The sequence below is a fragment of the Anguilla rostrata genome, chromosome 1 (genome assembly GCF_018555375.3).
Source record: "Anguilla rostrata isolate EN2019 chromosome 1, ASM1855537v3, whole genome shotgun sequence".
Taxonomy (NCBI): domain Eukaryota; kingdom Metazoa; phylum Chordata; class Actinopteri; order Anguilliformes; family Anguillidae; genus Anguilla; species Anguilla rostrata.
In genome coordinates, this window is record NC_057933.1 from 19,025,596 (window position 1) to 19,040,032 (window position 14,437).

At 54.3% G+C, this 14,437-nt stretch overlaps 1 protein-coding gene across 1 annotated transcript in view; it reads right to left on the bottom strand.

Moving 5' to 3' along the window:
* LOC135250888 (latent-transforming growth factor beta-binding protein 2-like) overlaps positions 1 to 14,437 on the bottom strand; it is a 108,768-nt gene that overhangs the window by 6,870 nt on the left and 87,461 nt on the right. Inside the window, exons 29-36 of the mRNA XM_064327679.1 lie at positions 12,705 to 12,893; positions 12,096 to 12,224; positions 5,154 to 5,279; positions 4,410 to 4,556; positions 2,096 to 2,293; positions 1,685 to 1,771; positions 881 to 1,009; positions 403 to 543 (exon numbers count right to left, since the gene is read on the bottom strand). Of these exons, the coding sequence (XP_064183749.1) occupies positions 403 to 543; positions 881 to 1,009; positions 1,685 to 1,771; positions 2,096 to 2,293; positions 4,410 to 4,556; positions 5,154 to 5,279; positions 12,096 to 12,224; positions 12,705 to 12,893 (1,146 nt within the window). The remainder of the gene's footprint in view (positions 1 to 402; positions 544 to 880; positions 1,010 to 1,684; positions 1,772 to 2,095; positions 2,294 to 4,409; positions 4,557 to 5,153; positions 5,280 to 12,095; positions 12,225 to 12,704; positions 12,894 to 14,437) is intronic.

Below are 14,437 nucleotides of genomic sequence, written 5' to 3' on the forward strand. Positions count from 1 at the left end.
ATGACGCTAAGCAGCTGTCCAGGCCTGACCTCAGAGGGCTGAGATTTCCGAGCTCCACAAAAGCCCAGAAGTACACTCGCGGTTTCATGGCTTTCTTTAACTAAGAGGCCTGTTTGAATCTGACTCGCTACACAAATAAAGGCTCCAGAGCAACTCTGGCCAGGGGAGAGCCGCAGGTGCCTGGGGTGCGTGCTCTGCCTCGGGTCACAGCCTGATTAGCCGGAGCGAACGTCTGGCTTCAAGGCGAACCGCCGCCCCGCCGCACCCGGGGGTTAGCGGCTGCCGGCTAAAAAAAGGCCTTTGTGGGCGTCTGAAGGCCAGGGAGCGAGCCCCCCACGGCTCCCGCTGCGGCGCTGGGCGCTGAGTGGGGGAGCGGCGGCGGCGGCGGTTCTCGGGGCTCACCCTCGGAGCCGTTGACAGCGACGCAGCGCCGGCGCGTGTGGTCCAGGATCATGGGCGGGCTGCAGAAGCAGTTGAAGGAGCCGGCGGTGTTGAAGCAGCTGCCGTCCACGCAGGTGTTCTCCGCCAGGCACTCGTCGTGGTCTGGGACAGAGCGCACGCGGCAACCAATGAGAACGCGGGTACACGTGAACGCACACGGACATGCACATGCACACGCGCACGTCACGTCAAACACAGGAGCGCCAAACCTCAGGGCGCTCACTTCACACCCACACGTACTTGACTCTTTCCTACGCAAAGATGAACGTCCCTTCTGCACTATGCTAGCAAATACATTAGGTGACACATGGCCATCTGTGTGTGTTCGAGAGCTACAAGGACAGGGTGTAGTAGTTAGCTGCCATTGGCCTGTCCGTAACATCTCATTTGGCTCAGCGGCATCTGCAGCTTTCGGCGCCCGACCGACAGGGCCCCTCACCCACGCACTCCAGCCGGACGGTGTCGTAGTAGTAGCCCGTGCGGCAGAAGCAGGAGTACGTGGAGTACGAGTTGGAGCAGCGGCCCGTCTCGCAGATCTCAGGCCCAAACATCTCGCACTCGTCCGCATCTGGAAATCATAACAAGAGGGAGGGAGGGAGGCAGGGAGGGAGGGAGGGAGGGAGGGAGGGTGAAAGAGAGAGGTTGAAGGCAGCGCTCAGTAATTATCTGCATGCAAGCTGCATTTGTTAATAGCAGCAGACTGGCTTTTTGCAGCAGTTAACAGGTTCACAGGCTATGCATCTCCTTATTAGCATTATAAAGAAACTGTGATTTTTATATTTCACAGCGCAACTGGTCCTCATTGAGCTCTAGCAGTTTAGAGGTAACATTATGTAATGATTGTTCCACACCAGTACCTTAACGCTGATTTGACCCCTGGCCAAAGTGCTCGATCCTGAGAAGCTCAAACTCTCGCTTGCGTAACCAGAATGGTTTCTTGCCCGTAAGGGTCCTATCATGGTCATTTTAGTACAGGCTTCCAGGTTGTGGTGCGTACTTATACTAAATCATTGGTATGCCTTTAAGGCCTGGGAAGACTTGCTTTTAAGAGAGTCATTAATGGGACAGGAAATGTAAAGGGGGCGGCGGGGGGGGGGGACCAGGCCCCGAGTGTGAAAATGAAGGACGTGCCACAGCGGCGGTTCTCTTTTGTGGGGTGGGGGCTGTTCAGTTCCGCCTGCGCTCAGGTCTGCCCGCTCAAAGAGGCCTGGGTGGGGGGGTGTGGGAAAGAGGCTCGGCGTACCTTTGAAGAGCTGCTGGCCGAAGCCCTGGGACGGACCCCTCAGGGGGAGCAGGCCCCTGCCGTGCGGACACAGCTGGCTGAATTCCGCTGGGGGACACAAGCGTGACGAATGAGTTAACGCCGCGAACGCTGAGCGCATCCCGGTTGCATAACGCCCTGCCCCGCGACGCACGCATGTGCCCTGCCTGCACGGACAAGCAGAAAACGCGCACAGAGCTGCGCTTTCTATCTGAGCAGCGGGGAGTCAGAGGCAGAGCTTTCCAAGGCCTCCACGCCTTGCTTCGGGATTCACGATCGGTTCGGGGGCGTGAAAGCTTCGATTCGAGTTTGTCACGCCCTCTGAAAATGAATAATGTGATGTCAGTGCCCCGAATCCGCCCCCCCACCCCTCGCCCCCCTCCCAGTACGTACCTCTCCCGGGGAAGGGGCACGGGTGGATCTCGCAGTTATCCCCCCAGCCAGCCCCCACCGTGCAGCAGCACTCCTGCTTGGTGACGTTGCGGGACAGCACGTTGTCGCAGAAGTTGGCGTCGTTGATGTTGTAGTAGCACTGCTTCCTCTCCTCGTCATCAGAGGGCCCCGGGGCAAGCTCGGGGTCATCTATGGGGTCTGAGAACCCACCCACACCAAAAACGAGCCAATGATTAGCGCCGATTTACATTGTCACGAGCACGATTTCAAAAACACGTCCGCCGCGGCCCGTTGAGCTGCGCTCCCATTGGTTTATTCTGAAACTCAGCGGAGCGTGAACCTGTTCCGCTCGGTTTCGAGGCCTCCGAACACTGGGGTGTGAATTACGCGGAATGGCTGGCTGAAGTGAAACAACACAAAAGAGCACAACGAGGTCCCCTGCCCTCCGACTGACGCGAGAGTGAAAGAGAAATACAGTGTGAAGCCACAAGGGGGCAGAGCTTGGACCTTGAGGGTATATTACGAAGGATGCTTAATATACTCAGGGTTTGTTTGCGTTAGCTCCCTTCACAAAACCTAATAACCGTATTTAGGCCTAACTGGTATCACAAAGGTAGTTATCAACTTGCTAAGAGAACAAGGCCTTTGTTAATCAAGCTCTGTGCATGTTTCTATATAAGCGTTGGTTTCTGCTAAAATGAGCCTATAGCAGTACAGCATGGACTGTACTTGAGCATTTCCCACTTGAGGAAAAAAGACTGATATGGACAGACATAATGGACAGATATGAAGAACATAAAACAATCATAATGTCAAAAAAATAACACAGTTGCTGCCAACAGAATTGCCAATAGTGTAAATTTGTTAGTTAATATATCTTCTTTACCTGACCACTACTAACAAATAAATCTACACCCTCACTAATTGTCCGACAGCGTATTTCCAATGTGACAACTGCTCATTCTAGAGCTCCTAAACCTTACACTTAATACAGGATAGATAAAATACTGCCTGACGCAATCACACCAAAGTTTATACATAAACTCAAAAATCATGGGACTGAGGCCATTGTCCCGTAATTAAAGGAAGTAGATATGGACACATAGGGTTCAAGAAGTTGCATATGTAGCCTACTGTATTCCTGTCATCGAGAATCTATATCTTTCGTATAGTGTATCCACAGAGAAAGCCAGCAGATTGAATCAGTCTCCGAATAATCTCTGCACCTCAAAAATACCCCCTAGCTCTACGGGATACTGCAGGAATGGAGATGCCGTTTCCCAAAGTTTTGACTGGTCAAGGGGGGGTGCTTTTACATGTTCCAACCCGATAGCCTGAACATAACTATGTGAGCCGTGCAGCGTAAGTTACCATGGTGATATACCCTCGATTTAAAGTGAGTCAGAAAGGCCAGGGTTAAAGCTGAAGTTAGCTAACGCAGCTATCACGCATCATAGTACACTCCTCCGGACCTATTTTTGGGACTTGGATCCGGAAGACCGGCCCTGCGTTGATTTATCAGTAGGTGTTGTGCGTCCGCGGTTAAACAGAGGGCTTAGGAGAATGGAAACACTGGCAGCCAAGTCAAGCGAGCACTTCATTTCTCATGTGATTGATTAGCGCATGTCGGGGGCTCACGCTGGAATGCAGCGAAAGTACACAACGCATATTTGGGATTTAGCGCTGAACAAGAATCATATGACTGAAAAGCAAATAGTCTGATAAAGTAAACATCCTACCCATTTCTGTAAACGCCAGTGGCAACACAAGGAGAAGTCCATTTCGGTCTCGAGGTAAAGGCATTTTATCTGTCCTTAAAAAAGTTTTTCTATCGTCTATACACGTTCAGGGCAGTCAGTGAACTTCCTTCTTGTTTCTGAAACGGAGTTTTTTGTTTTCGCCAACAGTTTGTACCCTGTCCTTGTTTGTGTTTACAGAGTTAGACTGCGGTGGTTTCCACTTGCAAAAAAGACCTTGGGTGAGTGAAACCGTGAGTAATGAATATAAAATCTATTCAGGGGAACAGTCCGTGTATATCTTACTCACAGTGGACTGTGAGTGGTGCACTATAAAAACACAGCTGGCATGCTTTTTAACATACAAACCATTTCTCCAGCTTGATATTTACTGAAGCCATTCAGACTGAGTGCCATGCTTAAGGGGACAGCGGCAGTTGCCCCACTTGGGTAATCAAATCTACCACCTTGGAGTTCCAATTGCCCTATACCCTAACCTTTATGCTACACCGCCACCAGACATTCCCCGTCGTGACGAGCAGCAGGCAGTGAGGTGGGTCAAATGGCCGTGTGCTCACCCATCATCCCCGAGCGGCTCAGGCACTGGCCGGTGGCCGGGATGTATTCCTCGTTCTCATTGGGGCAGATACACAGGAAGGTTCCCTCCACGTTCTCACACAGGAACTGCCCACACAGCGCTGTGCTCATCTCGCACTCGTTGATGTCTGCGCAGCAGGGGGAGACATTTTGGCTCAAGCGCACACGGACGTGCACGTGCACATGCACATGTACTCAGGGGCACACATGCGCATACACATGAACAGAGGCACACACGAGAAGAATACACATGTTTTCACCCCCTCTGTCACACATTTACTCCTGAGACAGTTTGGGTCATTTATTCCTCATTTGGTCACTTTTGAACTGAGGCACTTTCCCCCCTCCCCAGGTAGAATAGGTGATGTATGCTGAAGGACTAGAGTTGAAAATTGGTTTCAGATGTATGCTAAATTTCCAGTACATCAGAAACAATCTTTGGAAAATGTCAAGGCCTTCTGCACTGGGCCCTTACAAATAAGCTAATAAATTAAATAAAATGGAACCTACATTGCATGTGATTCTGACATGTGACACCCGAAGACTAATAGATAACAAAAGCTCAAGTGAATGAGTTGCTTTCTGCTCCCAAAAATCCAGGGTCTGTTTCACTCAATTATTACACCGTGATCACGTATGAAAAGCAGAAACTGATCTGGGATCAGTGCATTGGGGCGGAACATAACCTCATCGCTGTGTCCGGCGCTGCGGATTGTGAAACGTACCCACACACCCCGGGCCGTCGGGGGAGTCGGTATACCCCAGGTCGCACTGGCAGCGGTACGAGCCGTCCGTGTTCTCACAGAACCCGTGGTCTCCACAGATCGTCTCGTTGACACACTCGTCGATGTCTGGAGAGAGCAGGGACGAAAATGAGAGACAGGGTGTTATTCCGTTTGCATTCCTGCTTGTGTCACACAGCTGTTTCCTATTGGTTTGGCATGCTGACGCTTTTGTCACTTTGTTATTTCTTGCCAATAAAGTATTCTGACTTTGAATCTGGGAATAAGTGTGTGAGAGAGAGAGAGAGAGAGAGAGAGAGAGGGAGAGAGACAGCCATGGGAACCCTCTGCAGTGCAATGGAGGCCTGAGGTTTGTCATAATCAATAAAATGTTTCCATTCAAACGAGAAATGTCCAATGTGTCATACATATCCTCTGCTCCCACCTTCTCCAGTTCATCCCCACTGTGCATTCGATCAGTGGAAGCATCTGGAAGCCTTCAACACTAATGTTTCCCACAGTGGGGGTGGATGGAGTTGGAGGTGTCCTGTTGTTCAGTTACAGGCCTCGTAAGAGTGCGTCACGCAGCAGTGGCGGTCGGCTTAAAGAATCACGGGTGCCTCCTGCTCACCTCTGACTTGACTCCAGCCACTAAAGAGCCGCCTTTCTAAAAGGAACTTTAAGCCTTTCTTGGCCCGGGCGGTAGCTTTTGTGGAGCGATACAGCCCGTAATCGGCCCCGATATCCATCAGTGTAAGCCTATTAGCCCTCAGCGTGCCAAAGGCAATTCAATACCGTTCAAACGGCTTTGTGTTTCGGCAAATTCCCCCTACAGAGCTTTTGAGGAGAGGAGCTGATCTGGAATGGCACCGGCTTCCCTCCCCTGTCAGTCTCTGAGAACGCCGCCTGTGCTGCGACCACAGAGGGGTCATTCACTGGATCTGATGGAGTTATCATCGTCACTCGACCGCGGGGCTAAGGGGAGGACCGCGGCTACGACGGCACGCACACACGAGAACGGCCGCGCAGATGGAGAAATCAGACGCCTGGCTAAATCCCCTAGCCTCCCCTCAGAAGGTAAAGCTGGAACCTGCATGCGTTTCTAACATTCGCGAGTAGAGGAAGAAGGGAAGGAGCACACATACCTACAGCTGTGTGGTCTCGGCTGGCCCACCGTCTAGACTGGGCCGTCTCTACCCTCGTACTGAGAATCTCTTAGCGGATCCTTTTCCTCTTTCACGTAACTTTGAAACTTTTCTGGGAAAACGGTGCGCGAGGCAGAGCCTGGAGACAGACGCCATTAGGGACAAACTGACTTTAATTGAATTGCAGCAGAAGTAAACATGCGCCTGTACTGCGCTTCCAAGATCCTCCTTCGCTCTGCGGGCAGCCGTGCGACTCGCCGCGCTGCAGTAACGGACGTGGGAACGAGCGCTGGTCCGTCTCCTGCTCCATCAGACGCGCGCACCATCAAAACGGGCACCGAAATGTGCTTGCGCTGCTTCCATTGTTCGTCTGCCATGTTGCGAGGTAATGTAGCGCAGGCTTGGACCTCACCACACAAGGCAAATCCAATTTACGGTCTCTGACGAGGGATATTTGGCCAGGTGGGAGCGCCTTTTAGAGCCAACGTTAAAAGGTTTCTTACCAAGTGTTCCCTTGTCTATTGGGACCACATGCTGTGTTTATGGGCGCTTTCGCTAATGCTGAACAAAGGAGACTGAATCAGCACAGTAAAAAGCTAATGCCTGTGTGCGGTGAAATCAAGAACAGTTGGTGCTTTTCCACAGCAGATTGATACGAGTGTGGCACACACTGTAGTCTGGGAAGTGTGTGTCACAGTGGATGCCTCTCCTACAGAGCTAGGTAAACCTGCATGGAGAACCTCTCTCCTTTGTTAACAGGCTTGCTAATCCACAGCAGGGGTCGTCTGTCGTGACAGAAGGAAATTCAGCATTGAAAGTGACAGGAAGGCCTATTCCACACATCTGAAACAATGCGTCCTGAAAAAGCCCAGCTCTCCTGATATTTAAACAAAGAGCCAGCTCCTTTTTCCTGCGTATGTTAAATATCACGGGATGACAAACAGATCTCGTCCATCCCTTATTCTCGCCTCAACGTTTAGTGATTGCCATACCCAGGTCTGGGAAATGTAGGTCACCCGTGACAAGAAGAGGAAAGAAAGGATCTTCGCCAAGACGCCGAAAAGTAGGACAGTGAGGACAGGGCATCAGCCCTCAGTCATCTGGAAGGTTTCATGGAAACAATCACAATTGTTGGATGAGGCACATCCGTTAAACACTCAGCTAAGAAGAAGTGAATTGAGCATCAGTCCCCGCGGACCGCAGGGGATTATGTAAAACGTACACGCGAGGAGACTCTGCCCTTCAGGCTCAGCCTGAATGTTCGGGGAAAGAGACGCAGGGTTCAGGGGCTGGGAGAGAATGGGCCAGCGGGCTTAAAACGGAGACTATCGAAAATAGCTGCTCTAATCCAAGCGTGATCGTCGATAAACGCAATGGTTGATATCGAGTGTGGGCCGCTGATGTAGGCCCAGCAGTGCTATCGACTGGACAGAGAACACAGCGTGGCGGGTGGAGTGGCGACCCGCCCGGAGGTCTTCCACACCGGGGGTTCTCTGTTTCCAGGCAACTCGATAACCAACCACAGGCCTGGGAGGCCCTGGAACCCTCGCCCCCCATAACAGGAGCGCAAGAATCACCCGTTAGCACCTCAGAAACATTTGTTACGAAGCGGCCAGGTGTGCAGGTGGTTTGTAGCCCTTGCCAGCTAATAGGAGGGGTATACCCCATAAACAAAGGCCTGGTGAAAAAGGGAGCTTAATTGGTAATTTTCACTCTATGCGCAGTTGGTGGGGGGGGGCGCGGGGGGGGGGGTGTTTTATCGCCCCCGTATAGAGGGGCGAGGAGGTGGCAGCATAGCGGGAGAATTACAAGCCCATGTTTCCCAGCGACGCGAGGCCCCGGGCCCGGCTAATGAGGTGCGAGAGAACGCTGGGTGCTGCCGGGATGAAAGCCGCTCAGACGCACCGCGCCACGCTCCCCGCGCCGCGGCAGACCAGAGGCGTCCACCGCGCGGCACGCCCTCAGACGGGCGCGGTCCCGCCCGCGGCACGTCGCCCCGGCGACGGAAGCTCCGCTCTCCAGGAGCGGCTCGGGTTCGCATCCCGGGCGGGGGGGTCACAGCTTCGGCAGCGCTAACGGGCTCCGCTACTCGCTGAACAGTGGGACACTCTGTAGTCGATAAATCTTTATTACAGAAACACAATCTTAAATTTCAGAGTATTTTTAACAGATGACTGCGCTCATAAAAATATGAGCTACGCTAACACATGTGGACGCCTTTTACAGTAGTTTGGACGAGGCGCAAATAAAGATATTGTGTTGCAGGGGACGGGGCGAACGAAAGCGAGCGGGGAAAGGCAGGTTTGCGCGGACGGGGAAAAAGGCAATGGCGCTTCGCTCGCCGTCCAGCAGCACTTTATTCCATCCCGGAGCGCTCCTAAATGCTACATCGCATGAAGGACGGAGCGGGCCTGCCAGATAAATTGAGTTATGCTCTCGGGCCGGGGGGGGGAGGAGGGGGGGCCCTTGGCCCGGGGCCTGGCTTCCATTAGATCACAGAGGAGAGCTTTCCGCGGGTCTGGCAGAGGGCTCGGGGCTCGCTGTCACCGCCGAGTCCTCCCGGTGAACTCCTCTACCTGCCCGCCCAGCGGAGAGGCTTCGCAGGAAGGGAGGATTCTGGGACGCACGGCGGGTAGGCCGGGCCGTGGCGAGAGAGCGCGAGTCACAGGGGAGGCGCGAGTCTCCTCTGATCCCTGCGACAGGCCGGTCACATGTCACACACGCTGACCCGGAACACTTCGTTTACAGGTGTAATTAGCCCCCCCCCGTTTCTGCTCAGTCCCAGGGGACGTGTTCAAAGCACAGAGGCGCAGCAGTTCAGAAAAGCCATTTTCAAACCTCTCAAGTCCTGGTCTTTACACATCAAAAGCCGGAGTAGGGAAGCTGAGCATTAGGGAATGTCGGCAAAGCTTCTAAAAAAAGGCCCGTTCAGGGCGAGAGTCAACAAAGCTGTTTTTTCTTCAATTAATGTCAAGGCAGGGTACGTCTCCGTTTTCATCTGCTGCTATTAAACTATGATTTCAGAGAACGAACGTTTGTGCCAAAATGCATCACTGATCTTTCCAACAGCCGCCTCTTGCTGTTACCCGCTGTGGCAATTCAGAAGGACAGCATTACTAAACACACACCAATAAAGGTTTTCATTGGCACAGGGGGAAAGAAAAGCGTCATGTTAATGGCAGTGAGGACTATCGCTGATTAATGTGCTATATGAAGAAGGTAAGCGCAGACCTTACTGCTGGCGGCAAGGCCTGTCTTGATGCTCAGAGGATCTGGCTGCACTTTTCTTGCCAAGCCACCAGGGGGCACTTGTAATTACAGTGAAGGGTGTCAGGATGTAAGCGTATGGCGATGGAGAATTGGGTTTGAAGCCCAACAGACAGGAGTTGCTGCCCAGATGTGATGAGCTCACGTAAATGCCGAAAGCGGGAAGGCTCTTCCTCCACGATGACCTGGTGATAGCTGTGGAGGAAGCGGGCAGGTTGAGCGGAGATCCAAACGCCCCCGGCTAACTTGCAGCGCCTCTCTGCTATTCCCCCAGCACCTCGCGTCCTGATTGGGCTCATATGGAAGGGCTTATATGACACTTTGGGGAAGACCGGAACAAGGACGAATGCTCTGCAGCGGAACATTCCGGACTCGCGGTCCGAGAGGCCGGCTCCTCTTGCCCCTCCACTGCCACCAGGCAGCTGTGGAGGTCAGGGCGACTTCCACGCTGGAGTTTGCCATTCCGGAAAAAGTAACACATCTGGGCTCGGAGAGCCATAAATCAGATTTGCAGGCAGGCACCTTTTTTTTCGGACAGATGAGTGACAAGCCGGTGGGGTGTGAGGGCGTGAGGGGCCGCGGACGCCTCCCTCCCCCCTCCAAGCATTACTCCATCAGCAGGGCGCTCGGCCCTATAAACGCCAGCTGAGGAGACAGCCGTAAATCCACCCGGGACGCGTACACTACAGACATAAACAAGTAAATTACGGGCACCGCGGCGACCTTCGGGGTTGGGTAAAAACAGAAGGGGAGAGCGTGCGGCGTGGCCCGGGGTTGACTGTGTGGCGGTGTACCTCAGTTCAGCACCCTTGAGGTCTTGAGAAAAAAAAATAAAAATAGAGTCATTGACCGAAGTGCCCTGGCTGAGCGCAAACATTCTGCGCACCAGGGCGTCGGCCGCGCCCGTTTCCGAGAGGGTCGCCGTGGGAACGAGAGATCCGGCCGTCTTATTTCAGGGTGTTTACGGAACACAACGCACAGCCCCGCTGGGACCCTGGGCCTGGGACTCTTTATGGCAGGGCGGGGTTGCAGGCGTGGGGAAAGGCGAGAGGTCGCATGCAGCCGGCGTTGGGCTAAAGAAAACGTCTCTCTCTCTTTCTCCCTCTTGTTTTACGGCCCCTAAATCAGCTTGGCTCTCGGAGCCGAAGACAATCAGCTCCTCCATTAGACGCCCCACAGGCAACAACAAACCTCTCCTCGGGGGAAACAGTCAATTAGAGTGTCCGGGCTCCTATACAGCCCAATCTCGAGTTTTTAACAAGTGGACATGGAGCCTCATGAGCAATCAACGTCTCCCCAGTAACTAACCTGGCGCAGTGTTTCCCAAGTTGTGTGTGGGAGCCCGTGTTCTGGAGCTGAGAAGCTTTGTTTTTTTGAGGGGAATAACTCTGAATAAGTCTGAAGCTCTGGCAGCCCGAGCGCGTGCCCTTTAATTGGTCCAGGCGTGGGCCAGGTGGCAGCTGCTACGTCAGGACGGCTGGCCGGCGTCCGCGGGGAAGTGCGCACAGCCCCTCGCTTGACCAAGGCCGCGCTTCGCTGCCAGCCCAGGGAGCCGGATCTGCGACGGCGCGCCGGGTCGGACTGAACCGGCCCTGATTCACATAAGCGCCGCTTGAGCCGTCTGAATCGCGCGCTTCCGAGCCGCGGGCCCCGCTGCACTTCCGCCGCCAGCGCTGAAGCAGCTGTGGAGCTAATATGCTACGAGCGATTGAGCAGCACAGCTGGGTTCAAACCCCTTTATATGGATTACCAGATCTGAAGCAGGGGGTCACGCGTATAAAACCTCCGTAAATATTCCTGGGATGGAGGCAGTTCAATTTTCCGTTTAATAGCATGAAGGCACGCGTGTAAAAGCTAAGCTTTAACGCAGCGGCTGCTACAGGTCGGGCCAACTTGCAACAGAATTTGGCGGCACGGCGTGTCTAGAGCAGACGACTTGAATGGAGGGAGGTGAGGGGAGTCCCTCAGAAAAAAGGGCGGGCAAAGCTCTGATTGGACGGTGCGAATCGACGCCCTCGTTGCGCGTGACCATGTCTGTTTGCATTGCCACGGCAACCCCCCTGTAGCGCGTGACAGATGCGGATCCAGATGTGCCTGCCCCGCCGCCCTCTGCCAAGCAACTGTCTCTCAGCGGGCCAGCATGGGCGCAGGCGTACGCGCCATCCAAAACGCTTTGTTCTTGCCCTTGGCACTCTGTCCGGGCCTCGATCGGACGCCGTTATCAGTCGGCCTTGAGCACGGTTTCAGATCACAGCTTCCCTATTTAAAAAGAGTTTCAGAGCTGCCTTCCCTCTCTGGACACCTAATATCTCTTTGATTTATGCAAGTTCCATGTTGCGTTTGCCAGGCCGGTATCCGCACTGCCATACGGCTGGAGAGGGGAGGGTGGGGCGTTTGTGAGGGAAGGGGGACGGGGGGGATGTAATTGATAATGAATTGTATTGCTTTCCAGCAGCTGTCCCTGTACTACAGGACTCTGAGATGCCTGGCTGACACTCCCGCGGGCGGAGGGGGCACCGGCGGGTCCACTCACCGCAGTCTCCGGCGTCCTGGCCGTGGAAGCCCGGCTGGCAGCCCATGAAGCAGCGGTAGGAGCCCAGGGTGTTCTCGCAGTGCCAGGACCCGCACACGCTGCTGCCGTACTCCTTGCACTCGTCCCTGTCTGCGGAGAGAGAGCGGCGGCGTTGGGCCTCGGGGTGCAGAGGGCAAGCGGGTGCGGGCGCGGGGGCGCGTAGGGGCACGTAGGGGCGCGAGAGGCACCCGCCCGGGCCCCCGGGGCCCCCCGAGCCCCTACCGCACGCAGCAGGCGCCGCACCCGGCCAACCACAATATTTTCTCAGCAACTGAAGAACTTGTGAAGGGAGAGAAGGGCCACGCTCCGGAGGGAGAAACACTCGCACGTCACAATGGGGCGATTCATGCTCCCTAGCTGAGGATTTACGGGAGTGGGCCGGGGGGAGCTGGCGGGCCTTCGTCAGGCTGCACCGCGTCAGGCTCTGTAGCTAACGCCTCGGAGGGAGGGAGGAGAGGCCGTCTCCGGTCCACCCTGCACGGGGGCTCCGTGCGACGAGCCTCGGGTCTGGGCAGAAACATGGGGAGATTACGATGCGCGCTGACTGGGCGGGGCTCCTGCCGTACTCACCTTTGCACTGGCCCGTCTCCGGGTGGAACTTGAAGCCGGCCTCGCACACGCAGTGGAAGGAGCCGTCCGTGTTCAGGCACTGGCCCCCTGAGCACGTGTTCCCGTCGGCGCATTCGTCCACGTCTGAGAGCGAGGGAGGGCGAGGGAGAGCGAGCGAAATCTCCTGCCCAGCTGTGGCTCCTTCCACCGCTGGCAAACAAATAAATGTGAAAAATGTGATCTCTGAGCTCATGCGCCGGGAAAAGAATGGCCTCAAACGAGTAAAATTTGAATAATGATGGCTGTATGCTCAATTTAATTTAGATTGGGGGATGATTGGTACAGCGCATAACTGCGTGCTGCGATAATCTTTTTTTTTTTTTGCGCCAGATCGTAAAGAGCTCAATAAGGGCGGGATGTAAAACCAACACTGACGACACGTTGTGGAATTCCCCCATGTTTCCAGGTCCAAAAATACCCTTAATGAGAAGGATCTCTGAACAAGGGCAGAGTCTGTGGGCACTGGCAACACACGGACAAGGGCATAAGGGTCTGCGAAAGCAAATCTATTAAAGCCAGGCCGATGTGTTCTTTCTCATAGGCCGACCAGCATGTAATGTTTTGTTTGAGACTCGGAATAGAATGCGTCTCTTCATTCGAACTGCCTGACTGTATTCTCCATGTTTGACTTTCCAGTGTCCTTGCTAGTTATACTGTATTTCAGCACCCCATGGGTGGAGGCATGTCGGGTGCCTTTGGGTTCACCTGCCGTGCCCCCCCCCCCTTCCCCCCACCTCCGTTAAATTCTTACCCCTTCACCCCTCTCCTGCCACATGCCCTACGCCAGTCAGGCCTGGCTTTATTGCATGCCAAAAGCAGACGCTATGAAAATACACCAGGCCTCTGATTTATAGGATAATTAAATTCCTATATTTTCAGTGGCAATGGGCCAGTGGAAGGGGAGGGGGAGGGGGGTGCGGGGGGTTGCGTAACACAATGTTGGGGATGTCGTGTTGCGCCTGTCCCCTTGGGAGAACATAAGAATTAGCGCTGGGGCTACAGCATGGGGGACCTCACACCTGGAGCTACCCCCCAGTCGTAAACCCTAACATATCCCTGCTTCATGCATACCTGCTTCACACTGACACGTCAAGACTTAACCACGCCCCTCTGTGGAAGAGTTCACCGTTCTCATGAATTTGCACCCGGCCGGCTAACGATAATGAACTAAGGGGACAGCCCTCGTGGTGTCAGGGTGAAGAGCTGGATCTTGGCCTTGTTTCAAGCTTCTAGACAGTTCCGTTCCTTCATATTTTACATCGAACTCTCAGGCGAAAGGTCCAGCCCCCCGGGCCGGCAATCGGAAACAATTTTTCGTCTAGGCTCCGCATTGGGTGTGGGCGGACTGACGTCCAGCTCGACTCGGTGAAGTACACCTGGAGCAGACAGGCCTGGAGTGTCCGTCCGGGATAGAAAGTCGGTTTTAATCTTCCGCTCTCTTCCCGGAGAAGGCTCGGTGCTGGCAGAGTTACGGCCGGGCGTGGCTCGGCACCCGGCAGGGCGTGGCTACGGCCAGGCGCCGGGAGGAAGGAATGTGTTCCCTTGCCAACCGGGAGAGGGGATCGGAAGGTTTCCACAGTGTGGGAACGTCTGGGCTGGGAAGGGGTGAGGGCGTGTCAGATGGGATAAATTAATGACCATCTGCACCAATGCAAACCCACGGGTTTACTGGAAACAGTCTTCGTTCAGCAACA